This window comes from Stegodyphus dumicola, chromosome X1, assembly GCF_044657685.1.
Source record: "Stegodyphus dumicola isolate Sdum_Otavi_A_Nest chromosome X1, ASM4465768v1".
NCBI lineage: Eukaryota > Metazoa > Arthropoda > Arachnida > Araneae > Eresidae > Stegodyphus > Stegodyphus dumicola.
Genome location: NC_140780.1, coordinates 243,934,933 through 243,949,821, shown reverse-complemented (window position 1 = coordinate 243,949,821; position 14,889 = coordinate 243,934,933). Strand labels below are relative to the sequence as shown.

The 14,889-nt window shown below is 32.6% G+C and overlaps 1 protein-coding gene across 3 annotated transcripts in view; it reads right to left on the bottom strand.

The window, feature by feature from the left end:
- Positions 1-3,425: 3,425 nt before the first annotated feature.
- The window catches only part of LOC118179673 (protein O-glucosyltransferase 1-like), a 116,412-nt gene continuing 104,948 nt past the window's right edge, over positions 3,426-14,889 (bottom strand). For 2 of the 3 annotated variants that reach the window (XM_085807338.1, XM_085807339.1), the window contains 3 exons: positions 14,122-14,348; positions 13,984-14,040; positions 3,426-3,612 (listed from right to left, as the gene is read on the bottom strand). In XM_085807338.1, the coding sequence (XP_085663464.1) occupies positions 3,468-3,612; positions 13,984-14,040; positions 14,122-14,348 (429 nt within the window). In that variant the 3' untranslated portion in view covers positions 3,426-3,467. Of the gene's footprint in view, positions 3,613-11,714; positions 11,842-13,983; positions 14,041-14,121; positions 14,349-14,889 lie in introns of all 3 variants that reach the window. The other variant, XR_015038428.1, reaches the window with a different exon arrangement.

The following is a 14,889-nucleotide window of genomic DNA, read 5'->3' as shown; positions in this document are numbered from 1 at the left end:
GACAGGCATTTAGTATTTTTCTCTCAGATCAACTTGCAGGAAGATTTAACAGAATGATTGGCCAACAAAAGTTGCCAAAAGCTCTTTCCCAATTTTAAGAAAATCTGGGCTTAAATGCATTAAGTAAACATTCTGGTGGGAGATGATGAAAAGTAAAGGCAAAAGAATAACGAAACATGGTTAAATAACATAAAAACTTTACATAATTAATAGAAATTACATCATCTTATTTCAAGTCTAGTCTTAGTAAAAAAGAAAATGGGAGATCATTATATGGTGGTTGATTACTGCAGATTTAATAATCAATCTAAAAAAGATAAATTTTCCTTGGCCTGGAGGGATGACCTTTTAGAATGTTTAGGAGGACATAAAATGTTTTCTACCTTGAATTTAGTCCATGGGAGCTAGCGGATATTGCTATGTGAAAAGTTACACTGAAAACTGTTCATTAAACCAGATGAAACAGGACAATTAAAAAAAATACCTATGGTTTAGCAAAAACGCCTCTTGAGTTGTAGCGACTAAGGTATAGCCCCTTACTGAACATTAAGGCATAATTTTATTAAGATGACATATTTATTCTTGTCAAATTCTGAAAAGAGATGATCAAGAAACTAAAAGATGTTGCCTCAAATGGAAAATTTAACTCTGAAATTACATATTTGAGCTTCATCGTGAAATGGAAAAGGATTCAAATCCTCTAGGGAAAAAAAAAAATCTACCAAAGAGTTTCCATAACACAGAAATGTACACTGAGTATGAAGATTCTTAGGTCTCACTGACTTTTCAGATGTTTTGTCTCAAAATATGCAGAAATGGGTGAACCACCAACCAGATTATAACAGAAGTGTGTGTGATTATGGCAAAGCCTTGAGGGCTATCTGCCTAAGGGGAGGGATGCCTTCATGGAGGACTTTCTAAGGGAAACTGGCTCGTATACACGTTACACATGGGAAAAACCATGAAAACACCCATGCAGCCAGGCCGTTTGCGCGATTCAAATCTCGGACCGAACTACCAGTGTTCAGAGACTTTACCGCTCGGCTGCTGGTGGGCCCAATTATAACAGAAGAATAAAGACTTAGGGAGAAAATAACAAAATAAATCCTCCGAATTAATAAGGGAACAACTGATAGATGAGACAGTATTAGCTCACTAATCATCTGAATGCAGATATTGAGGTTCTTCGCGATGCAAGTCCCTAATGCTGGAGTGGACTATAAATCCAACATGGTGAAGATAGAAAATGCCATCTTGTTTATCGTCAGTAAGGAAACTTCAGAAGTAAAGTGTCACTCTAGTAAATTGGAGATAATGAGAGACATAGACTTCGGATAGATTGAGCCAATTTTTAATAGGAATAAAATTTACAGTTATCACTGACTGCTTGTGGGAAACTCTACATCTTCCCAAACATCCCACTGAAGCAGCTTAATCCCAGAATAGGATTTTGATATAAAACATAAGCCAAGTGAGTAACTGTCTCATAGGGACACTTTGACTACAGCCCCAGTATTGGAAGCTCATAACAGGATGACAAAACTGAAATTTTTTAAGTTTACCAAACTCTAACTGTAGATAAACAAATATTTGATATATCATACTGATTAACAACGGAGAAAAATATTGTAATTTTCAAGGAGAAACAAGAGAACTAACTGAAGAGGAGAAAAAAGTAATTAGAAATAGAAACTATGTATTTAAAAGATACATCGTTTTTGGGGGGGAAAAAAAAAGAAAAAGGTCAATGGAAAACAGAAACTGATGTATGTGCAAAAGCAAAAGGAAATGTACAATAGTGAAATTTAATGATTAATTAGAGAGCACTTCTGTCGATATGACAGTTAAGTAATATTAAGGAACTGTATTGGTTTCGAGGCATGAAAACGTATGAAAGAAGATAGATGCCAGCATGTTCTAAATTCATTATGAATAATGCAACAGCTGGCAAATGACAATGCTTATTACATCCTATGAAAACTAGTAAAAGACCTTTTGCTATTATTCATATGGATCATTTGGTCTTTCTGGGAAAAGTTCCATTGTTAGGAACTATTAGTGATAACTTATAAAATATTTGTGGTAGTTTTTGCAATTTAAAATGTGAGGAAGAAATATGTTTCAAAGTCTCTGAAAGATTATCTTCTAAGGACAAAAAATAATAAGCTATGGAAGATGCTGTTTGCTTCTTTTTGATTTGAGCAGCAATTTAAAGCAAACAAGATTTTCCTATTTTGAGTTCTATTAAACATCCAAAATAGCAGAGCTTGTCAATAGAATAATTTTAGGAATGATAATGACGAGCCTGATAGATACGCAGCACAAAGATTGGGCTTTAAAAGAGAAAAAAATTGAATAACAAGATAAACAAAACTACTAAGAAGACACCATTTGAAATGCTACATGGCTATTCACCCACATGTAATGATGGTATTTTTAGGAAATTAGTAAATGAGTATGCACACACATGGAATAACCAAAGAAATCCAAGAGCAAAGGTGAGTAAGAATAAGAGCAAAAGTGAGTAAGAACAAACAAAAATTAAGGAGAGATCTCACAGAAGCAGATCTTTCTCCCCCTCCAATGGCGGGCACTTGCCCATAACGCATTGGCCACTCTTAAGGCCAAAAGTGGTAGCTATTTCATTGTAGAGGCACATAATAGGAGGCCATTGTTACCTCCTATGAAGGGACAGACAATTTTTCATGCATGCCTCCTCCGGGATTCGAAACCGGGCCCTTCGGTATCGCAGTCAGGCTACCCTAACCACTATACCATCTGGGCGGCACAGAAGCAGATGTTGCACATGCAATCAAAGCTGATTCATCATTCTTATAAAGCAATATATTATGTTTTAAAGAACATTGCAGTTATATTTATGAAAAGAACTAATAATATGATGACTGTCACTAAGTCAACTAGAGCACAAATTATATTTTTTCACAAACATTATACTTTTTTCAACATGGGTACTAGAAATTGCTTATGTGAAAGTCGATGAGCAGATAAAAATTTTAAAACTCCACATTTTAAATTGTGCATAAGGATAAACAAGGGCCAAAAATTGTGATTAGTTTGCTTTGTCTTGGAATGGAATAAACGATTGAAACTGTTTTTATCAATGAATTTATATGAAATAATTAAAAGCTAAATAAGATTTCACTAAAGAGTGATATCATTTTATAAGACAGGGCAAGACACTTACAAAAATATAAATTGTACATAAATTTATGAAAAGCATTATCAAAGAAAGCGAATTTAGATTTTATTACTGAATATAAATTAAACAAAACAAAAGTGCTAGTTAAGTTAAAAGCTTAGTTAAATAAGACAGTATTACTATATGAAATGGTACAATTGAAGTATGTAGTTTTACTCTAGAATAATGAAATATTTTCATAATCTTAAAAATTGTACTTCAAAAGCATACTTAAAAATATTTTAATGACTTTAAAAAGTATTTTACATCAATCTTTCTTTGGTTTGATTAATTTAAAGCTATGATTCTTTTCTGGTTTATATTTCAGTAACTTTGCATACTTCAACAGCAAATTCTTCCAGTAACAAAGGACATCTTCCATTTTAAGGTGATTCCATATAAAATCAAATCCTCTAAACAAAATAAAATTTAAACATTCAACAAAGGATTGATTCATAACATAACAAAATATGCTTACCATAATAATACATACTTACAAGTAAATAAAAATATGAATTTATTTATTTACTTTTTCTTTTTGTCAAATAAAAATTATCATCATACAGCAATCTTGCAAAGTATACCAACAAATTTACACATAATTTGATAACACAGATAATTATAAAATTATCATTTTATAACATTCAAAAGCAAACTGAAATACCACTCTGTTCAAGAATTAAATTTAAATCACGAGCTTGAAAAAATAATTCCTTCATCCTACCAGGAATAATAAAATCAAGTCTTCATAAACCATATTTCATACTCATTAAAAAGAGGTGTAATAATGTCAGTGACTTCTAAAGAGCAGCTAAAATTAAAATTTATTCAAAAAAAAAAAAAAAAAAAAGGAGGGCAGAAATACTTTAGTTACTTCTACATCATTATTACTTAATTTAAAAAGTAGTTCTGTCTGATTTTCATTTGATGAATTACCTTTCATAGCTTTTTGAAAATGTTACTGATGTCTTGTTTTCTTTGACACAATTAATGATATTTCCAGTTAATAGAATTCAATGCGCTAATTATCTTCCACTTCTCAAATGGCACTGAATGTAAATACTGACCTTTAGCAGTATGAGTAGTGTTAAAATAAATCCTTAGTGAAATGCTTTAACAGTAGCTTTCCATTTGCATCTAAGCCACACGATTATTTTCAAATCCTCTAAACCACATGATTATTTTCTCAAGTATAACATTTTAAATGTTTTGTGCATAATAGAAAAAAATATCCATGAACACAGATAATGAATTGAAAGCTTAAAAAAAGCTATCAAATCGATTCTTTGTTACTAGATTAGCAATCTAAGAAAGGTATAGAAATCTCTCTGATACTTTGCATAATTGTAATGCCATTTTTAAAATGATTCGAGTAATTTTCAGCTGAGAATTCTCAAGTAATAGAAATTAAACTCTAAGTTGGATTATTACTGGCTAAAAGGACACACTGGATTTCTTGGGAATTAAACAGTATATGAATTTGCAAAGCAAGTAATCCAGGATGATACATTATTAGAGACTAATCTCCCACAGAGTTTTGTGACGTCTTCATTACAGACTAAAGTGATTCATGAGTGGCAAAAAAGATAGCAGAATTTAGAAATAGGTTGTACAATTTATCAGTTTTTCTAAAAGTCACATGATTAATGAGCAACTTCTTCTTAATCTATGACTTAAGTGGACATTGGGTTTTCCCATATATCTGAACATGTAAAATATAAAGGAAACATGCTATCTGTGCAGCTTAACTGTAGACATTAACCATGTCAAACTTGCCTGCCAAGAACCTACAGACATACAGAAGTAAAAGAGGACTTTTTTTTTGGATGCTTTTAAGTAATGCTTCAACAATAAGTACAGAGGCCAATATAATATCAATTAAATAAAATATATTTATGAAAACACAAAAATGCAACATATATGTTTCTTGAAAACACTACTTTGTTATATTTACATTATTAAACAGGAATGACATAACATGTTACAGTATTGTATGTAAACTTTCACTAAACTGTATAACAGTATTTGAAAATGAATTGAATATATATTTTATATTATTTAAAGCATTAATATAAAGAGCTAGAAAAGGCCAACAAATCTGTCCAGACAGAGACAGGTCCATTTCTACATTAATTGGCCAATATTAATAAATTAAAAAAATTCAGGATTTTCAACTTTGTTCAGTTGTTTGGCTTTACAGCAGTATTTCTATTAAGAGGTGAGGACCATTTCTTGTGAAAACCTGAAGAATGAAAAGGCTTCAAAAGCAATTTTTATTTGAAATAAAGCATGGTAATAAGAAAGTGAACAACTAAAAGCAGGTGCTTGTTGGATAAGGTATAAAGGTACTTGAGTCTTTTATGACATTTAAAAATTTTTCTTGCCTGTAAAATTTTACATAACCTATTCTTATAATGAATTTGAGATCATCTTTGAAAGATGCACTCTCTGAATTTTGCTCTGTTTATTTCAAGAAAGTCTCTCTCTTCAAGTTTCGTGGCATCTTCCAACAAAAACCAAGGAAATGAACAAAGAATGTGAGTTCTGAACTTAACAAGAACTTGAGATTACTTAACTTACAGTTTGGAAAACAGAGAATGTGCATAATTTATTGAATGAAACTGAAATTTCTGTATACCTAAACGAGCCTCACAAAGAAGAGCAAGCATTTTCCACTTCATATGCGGCTATATTGTTCACTGAATTGCATGATACATAGTGACTACCAATGTGAATATATAAAATGCTGTGAGAAAATAGCTTTACTCACATACTTCTTCATTTCATCAAAATACCTTTCAGTGCATTACTTTTTTAATACAATCTGTTAACTTCTTTTGCAACAATCCTGCATTCATTCATAAATTACACAACACAACAGCAAAACATAACAGCAAAATGAATTAATCATTAATAAAGCACTGCTAATTATCATGTAATAATATTTGGATCAGTTAAAAAATACAACAATTTTTCTTAAAAAAAAAAAAAAAAAAAAAACCTTTGAGAACATATAAAGGTAAGAAGATGCAATGACACCAAATAAATTCATAAGTTTTACAAAGAGGGTTAATCCATACTTTCTTGATGTACTGTTTTCAAGATATTTATTAAGAAATAAAATGTAAAATCTCCACTATTACATTTTACTGGAATGTCAGATAGACTGATAAATCAATGTATGTCAAAAATAATTTTAGTCTACACAGAATACTAGAAATACCTTTTTAATAAATTTTTGATACCTGTCCACTTCAGATTTTTTTTAAGCCTTTATTCTTCACAGACTGTACCACAAGCCCAATCATAAAAGTAACCCAACAACAGAATAGTTTGATTGTATTCTGCAAAATGGCCCGTTTGAAGGAACTGCATGAATTCGCTTATTAATATTAATTTATTAAAATCATAAATCATTATAAAACATGAAATGGAATTTAGTTACACAGCCAAATACTAGTGTTTCTATAGACACAAAAGACATACAGAGTATCATGAACTGAATAGAGACATATAATCAATCAAATATATCCATGCACTTGCACAGCATAATGCACTCAGTGATGATAATTTATGAAATCTGAAGCAGAGAAAAGCTACAGTAAAGACTGTCATAGTCATAAGGAAAATTAATCACTATATCAATTTTGAAATGAAGAAAAATCAGTGATGATAAAACATGCGTGATGCAACCTCACCTAAATGTTATAAAAATGTTATATTATTTTTATAAGGGTTATAAAAATGCTGTAGAATTAAAAGTTTATTCAAAACAAAAACACAGAAAAACATTAAATAAAAACAGCAAAATGTTCAAAGAGTGGAAAATTAATCACCAATTTTGAAATGAAGAAAAATCAGTGATGATAGAACATGCGTAATGCAACCTCACCTAAATGTTATAAAAATGTAGAATTAAAAGTTTATTAAAAACAAAAACACACTAAATAAAAACTGCAAAGTGTTCAAAGAGCTTCCAGATGGGAGGAAAAGTTTTATTATCATTCCTCCTCAATGCTCACCCAGGAGCTGAGTGATAAGACCACTGAAGAATGGTGTTTTAAGCTTGGTTTTGCAATCACGACAATTGCAGATTGTGTGTTTTTTTTAATGTATAATATAATTATAATACAAGGCAAAAGGCCTCAGAAAGCCATTATGAAGGCCCTCCTCTTGATGATAGAAATGATGCACTTTGCTGTGGTCTAGTTTCAATCATTTGTTACAATACCACATTTGAAGTCATATATCCACTTACAGCAACCCCAAATAACAGAAATTCAAATTGCAGAATATAGCAAATTTGTTACAAACAAATGCAAACTGCAATTGCAATAGAAACTAATAAATTAAGCCTTGTGACTGAGAAAAGCTCTAAAATTCAAAAAAATTTTATGCATTAACAATCAGATCAGAGATAGGCAACTCGTGGCAGAACTCATGAAATCTATAATTTGATATCTCCTGTTTACAAAGCAAAAATTAAGAAATCTGTTTTGGCTTTCTGAGTAAACAGAACATAGACAGTGATGGTTGCTGTCAGCAATTGGAGCTGCAACATCACAACTACCAATTCATCAAATAAGCAGTAACAACATATTAAACCCTCATGTACATGAGTACAGACAGAGTGCTTGGTTCTTCAGTACAGAAAATTTTCAGTATGAATGCAAAGAAAAGAAAAATTGCTGAGTAAAGCAGACAATATGGTGAACAAAGGGGAGAAGAGTTCTGCTTTATTATTGAAAACTCCAAACTAATGTGTTTAATTAGTTGAGAAACTCTCACTGTATTTAAAGTACACAATGAAGAAAGGCATTCTGAAGCAAAACATGGTGATTATATGATACTGGAGAAAGAATCGAAGTTGACAGAATTTATATTTCAGTTAAAAAGCTTATCAAAGAATGTTCAGCTCAGCATTACAAAAACCATTTAATAGTGTGAAGGCAAGTAGTTATTCCATTTCCTTTCTAATTGCTAAAAAAATGAAACCATTTTCAGATGGTGAGTTTGTAAAAGAAAGCTGTTACAGAAAATGCACCTGGTACAAGTAAATTATTTTCAAATATTAGTTTACCTTGGCACACAATATGCCTTTGAATTACCACCATTTAAAATGAAACTGTTGCAAATCTGTGCCATCTAATTTGAGATTTTAAATACTCGTCTTTAGTATCTGATAAAAGTACACACATTTCAGACACATGGTGTGAGCACATTCACAAGTAAAGTCACTGATAAAAGTACACACATTCACTGATAAAAGTACACACATTTCAGACGCATGGTGTGAGCACATTCACAAACAAATACTACAAGTTGATAAAACTTGTAGTATTTGTTTGTGAAGTAAATGAATCATTTCAAGTAATCTATCTAAATGTTATATCTGATCAGTTTGAAGGAGAACATAGTTTCAGGTGGTTGAAAACCGTTAATGGAAAAACATCTTGCATTTAGAAATTTTTTCTAGAGTATCAACTGATGATGCAGCAACTATGATTTGTATAGAAAAGGAAACTGTAAAATCTCCAATAAATAAACTAGAATTAAATAACATTAAAACTGAAGATTTAGTTTAATATCTACTGTTTGATTCATCAAAAACATTTATGTGTTCAAGTATTGCTGGTGAATCCAATTATGTAAGTGGTCATAAAAGAGTAAATTATATTTGATTATACACGTACTTTCATATTAATAGAGCATCAATGAGAGCCTGCATATGTTGTGGCATTGAATTGTATAGGTTCTGACTGTAATCCTGGGGAATGGCATTCCACATGACTTCGACTTGACACCAAAGATCACTCTTAGTGTGTACCCCCCCAGCCATATGAGCAAATCACTGACCAATGAAATCCCAGACATGCTCAATGGGTGACATGCAGGGAATAAGCAGGCGGTGGAAGAAGCGAAATCTCTCGTGCGTTGAAGAAGGCTTGTGCAGTGTGAGAAACATGTGCATGGGCATTATCATGTTGAAACACAGTGCCTGGAATGCAACGAAGAATGGGGAGGACCTTTTTTGGCTCCACAGTTTCCTTGATGTAGCGATCACTGTTGAGGTTGCCTGCAATCTGCACAAGATGAGATTGACAATTATATCCAATAGCTGCTCACACACCATGATGCCAGGCAATTGTGTGGTACAATGCTGGTTAACACACAGTGGGGGCAGACGTTCCCCCTCTGTAATATCTGACATTACTCTTCCATTATTGTACTCCAGACTGTAGTGAAATTTATTGCAGAAAACAACTTACTGCTGCAAGGCATATGCCATGCAGTGTGTTCCAGTGCCCACTGAAGTTGGAGGTGTCTGTGATTCAGCAACAGGGGAATCTTGACCTATAGAAATTCTTGCATGCAGTTCATGCTGCGGCAGATGGCTACGAACCATGGAGCTAGACAACAAAACACCCATAGCCATGTTCCAATTTTGTGCTAACACACGAGAGGGTGTTGTACAATCTGTCAAAGCCATGCCTATGAGGTGTCTGTCGTTCCATGACATTGTACTGTAGCATGCGCCACTGCCAGGAATTTGCCTTGTTTGGTTCTCCTTTGTAGCTTTCCTTCCTAACACACATCACTGTTCTGGCATTATGCTATGTGTGGGCTACAGTTGCTTGATACAAAAGTCCACTCTCTTGCATACCGATGATGGACCTCATTCAAACTCCGTTTAGTTGTTGGTATGGTGCCCTCTGCTGTTGACGAGGCATACTGACCACTAATTAAAGGTTCACCATAGATAGAGGATAATAAATAGATTTCAGTGCAACTTTACAATCCTTTTCGTACATGGAACAAGCGGCCAGTTCTCATTCCATGCATGCACAATTGTTTTGTAATTCTAATCATTCACATGTGTTACCTTACTTTATGTTTGGCTCAGTTTACACAATTCCTTCATGGTGGTGGAATTTTCACAAACATTAGTGTATAAAACTCCCTTCCACATTGATCAGCTCCAGAAAATCTTTAAGTGGAACTAAGTGATTTACACTGGAGTGAGGAACTGGAACTCATTTTTCAAACATCAGAATCAAAAACTGATTTTTATAACGCTTACATAACATGAGGAAAAAATGTTCAATCTGAAAACTAAGCAGAAAAGGTGCGAGTGCTTTTGGATCAACTTAGAAATTCATGAAATATAAATCACAGGCATCTTTAACTGATGAAAACCTGTGTCAATTAAGATGTACAAATATAAGTGCTGAGACTGACTGTAGAAACTAAATGAAAGAAAACAGAAACAAATATCATATTGATTATACTAAATATAATATTTGATAGTTCTACTGATTACTATTATTATAATTATTTACATGTAGTCATAAATGTTTAACTGTTCTATTCTTAATTTATGAATAATATTAAAAACTATAATTACAATGTATTCTGTTTCAAATCCCCCCCCCAAATTTATATATTTATAATTATATACACTGTAGCCCCCAGAATAAAATGCATTTCCAAAGCAGCCTATCAGGGTTGGACAGGCCTGAATTAGACAAGAGCCATGGATAGAAAATATGGTTGTTTTGCAGGCCTTTCACAAACAATGGTGACATGATGGGAATAAGATGTTGGGCTTTCACATCATTTCAAAATTTTACAGCACAAAGTCCAAAATACAGACCTGCAAGCCACTGGGGGGGGAATCAAGAAATCATTTCTCTTATAAAGTACATGATATTCCAGAAATGGAAACCAGTATATGCTAGAAAAAGCAGATGTGCCATAAAAGTGATTTTTTTCCTGGTAACTGTTACTCTTGTATGCCCTTTCTAAACACCTGCTGGCTAGGAAATATCACTGTGGTGAAAACAATAATGAATGTTATGCTTTTAATGAATAATATTGTCTCCATTTTACTCTTTCCCCAAAACTGCATATCTGTCAATCAACCAATGGATATCGGAATTTTGTGCGCAACGAAATGCGGATATTTTTAAAAACCGATGTTGCAAGTCGGTAGAATTAAAGAAAAATATTTACATAAAATCTATAAAAATACTAAATAAATTTTAATAATATGAAATCTTTAAAATAATCAAGCACAATGTATGGGCACTGCAAAATCATGACAGGACATGCCTGCAGATATTTTTAAAAATGCTTGGCATAATTAGTCAGCTACCAAATTTCAAGATCATGATGACAGCTGTGAAATTGAAGGTTTTCAGATATCTTAAGATGACATATTTTCTGTACAAAGGTATATGACAAGAAATGCTAAATGAAGATGATAAAATTGAACACTTGCACTGTGATAAGAACACCTCAATCATCAATCAGTTAAAGGAATGGTGAATATCTGTAGTATGGTTTTAAATCCAGAAAATACCACCATTTTGGCTTTGTGACATACTGGAATTTCAATTTTAATTTCATGTGGTGGTGATTCAGAGAAAAATCTTTTGTTACAAAAATATATCTTTTGTAGAGAAATATTAATAAAGAATATTTTTAATTTTATAATTTCTATATGTCATCTTACTAGATTTAAACTGATGATCTAAAATCCAGAACAGCCAAAGTACAGTAGAAGTCCAGAAATCCGCAACGCCTGGGACCAGAGGTTGTGGCGATTTTAGGATTTCAGGACAAAAAAGATAATATTCAAACTAAAAGTGCAAAATAAATAAGGCGTGTTAGATACATCTAATTAAATTATTATATACATTACAATAATTAATTATATGCATTAAATTATTATTACATATATAAACTGATTATATTATATTATTCATTTACATTAGGCTCCTCTATTTTTAAATCACCATGAATCTGCTTCCCCTTTTCTCTCAGGAGTAGTCCTGAAATAGGTACCCCATCACTTCACCACTGCCGGAACCACTTGTACAAGACAGCATCGAGGTTTGTCGATTTTCCCTCATGTAAAGATTTCTGGTTTCGGATTCCGGTGTTAGAATCACTGTTGCTGTAAAATTTCAACAGCTTTTCTTTATTGCTCCATCCATATATCATACACAGTTCGTGTGGCAATCAATACGATTCTGCTATAATCCGGGCAGTAGCACCTGCCTCCCTCTTTAGCAGAATTTCCATTTTTTTCATTACCATCAATGCAACGTGTTTACGTTTTTCAACGTTGCAAGCAGTAAAATCACAAGTGCGTTTCTTATCTGCCATTATATAAAAAAGCTTTGCAATTTAAAATATTCTTAATTTATCCACAAAATATCCGGATAAAAAAAACGACATAACTAAAGAATCTCATGAAATAACAAAGCTCAAAAACTACAACAACGTGAAGTGTGTACTTGAAAGAAGAGTTGAGTTAATCATCTGCTTTTTTACCTCGATGCAGATTGGAGGGGAGAAAACTCTTACCATGATGTCAATAATTTGGTATTTCTGTTATGACTTATTCAGTAATTATGATGTCATTATCCACTAAGTATTTTTTCTTCGATATTTCATACTCCATGTTGTGGTTTCCGGAACCTATAAACTAACTGTTTATATTTTGAGCAGCAACGCGGATTTCAGGTTGGCAGATTTTCGGTATTTTATTGTATTAACAATTGTGGATTTTGGTTTTATATCATTATGGCAAAGCATGCTAGGGCTACCTGCCTAAGAGGAGGGATGTCTTATTGGAAGGCTTTCTAAGAAACTGGCTTGTATCCATGTTACACATGGGAGAAAACTATGAAAATGACCATGCAGCCACTCCGGGCAGTAGCACCTGCCTCCCTCTTTAGCAGAATTTCCATTTTTTTCATTACCATCAATGCAACGTGTTTACGTTTTTCAACGTTGCAAGCAGTAAAATCACAAGTGCGTTTCTTATCTGCCATTATATAAAAAAGCTTTGCAATTTTAAAATATTCTTAATTTATCCACAAAATATCCGGATAAAAAAAACGACATAACTAAAGAATCTCATGAAATAACAAAGCTCAAAAACTACAACAACGTGAAGTGTGTACTTGAAAGAAGAGTTGAGTTAATCATCTGCTTTTTTACCTCGATGCAGATTGGAGGGGAGAAAACTCTTACCATGATGTCAATAATTTGGTATTTCTGTTATGACTTATTCAGTAATTATGATGTCATTATCCAGTAAGTATTTTTTCTTCGATATTTCATACTCCATGTTGTGGTTTCCGGAACCTATAAACTAACTGTTTATATTTTGAGCAGCAACGCGGATTTCAGGTTGGCAGATTTTCGGTATTTTATTGTATTAACAATTGTGGATTTTGGTTTTATATCATTATGGCAAAGCATGCTAGGGCTACCTGCCTAAGAGGAGGGATGTCTTATTGGAAGGCTTTCTAAGAAACTGGCTTGTATCCATGTTACACATGGGAGAAAACTATGAAAATGACCATGCAGCCACTCCGTTTGCTTGGAATCGAACGCAGATCAAAACACAAGTCTTCAGCAAACATTCGGCCACTGATGAGCCTCTGAAAATCAGACATTGTATTGTATTTGTATTTTAACAAGAAAAAATGCGTTATTTGGTTGTAGAATCAAGCATAAGGCTGCCAAAACAAAAATAATTGGAAAATCAGCATTTAATATCAGTTTTGCAATAATTTTTCTTTTGATAAGGAATGGGTTAAATGTCATTTAATTGCTAAAATAAGTTCTGTATACTAATTTGCACTATATTTAATTATAAATACTTTATGGCAGATGATCAGATTATGGCTATAATTTGATTCATAGAACAGAAGATAAAACAATAGTTAATGACAATATAATGCACTAAGAAGCATAACTGAACAAACCTTTGAGCAATTTTTCTTGCTACTTCATCATTTTCCTTAGCAAAATTTAGAAGATCACTGCAATGATTAGAAAAATAAGCATTTATATCCAAAATGAGGAAAAACACAGTAATTTATTTTGAAGAAAATAATGCTTACCTAATATTCGACATGTCATTTGGAACAGGAATATAATGCACCCATGGCTTAAGACTTGGATAAAAAAATTCAAGCCAGTCGCTGCCCACATGAAAAACCAGTGATCTACAAAGGAACAAGTGTTTTAGCCTAAAACTTGCAGCCACACCTCTGAAATTGAATAAATATTTGTAAGCACAATGATCTTCTAAAGATATTTCCTTTGCTGGTGGTTCACCAAGTGTATCCTGAAATAAATAATTAAATAATACAGGTATCAGTACTTCATTTATAAATAGGTGTAATATAAATGAATACAACAGTGACTGAAAAGGGTCCACAGACTAATGATACAATATTTATCTGAATAGAAATTTTCTTGCTAGTGTTTCTCATTCACAAGTGCATATGTATGTACACATAAAAATATTACTCTTCTAACCAATCTCAGTAAATTAGAGATCCCTTTCAGTGTCCGATATTTCATGTAATGTAGACACACATCTCCCCCAAAAAGATCTCAATATAGTTGCATAAATCAGTGAATAAACACTTTATACAAATCAGTCAGTATACCTCAAAAGATGAACTTTGATTTTCATGAACGAAAAAGTAATACAATCTCCAAATAAGTACCTTTTGCTTTCCAGTTCCTGTGTTTAGCTGTAAAAGTAAATTCACTTCAAGTATGTGCCTGTGCACTTCTGACGATGTAAATACTGAAATGTGTGTACAGTAAAAACTCAACTAAAAAAAAATATCCTGAAAGTTCCTGAAACTTTGGATAGT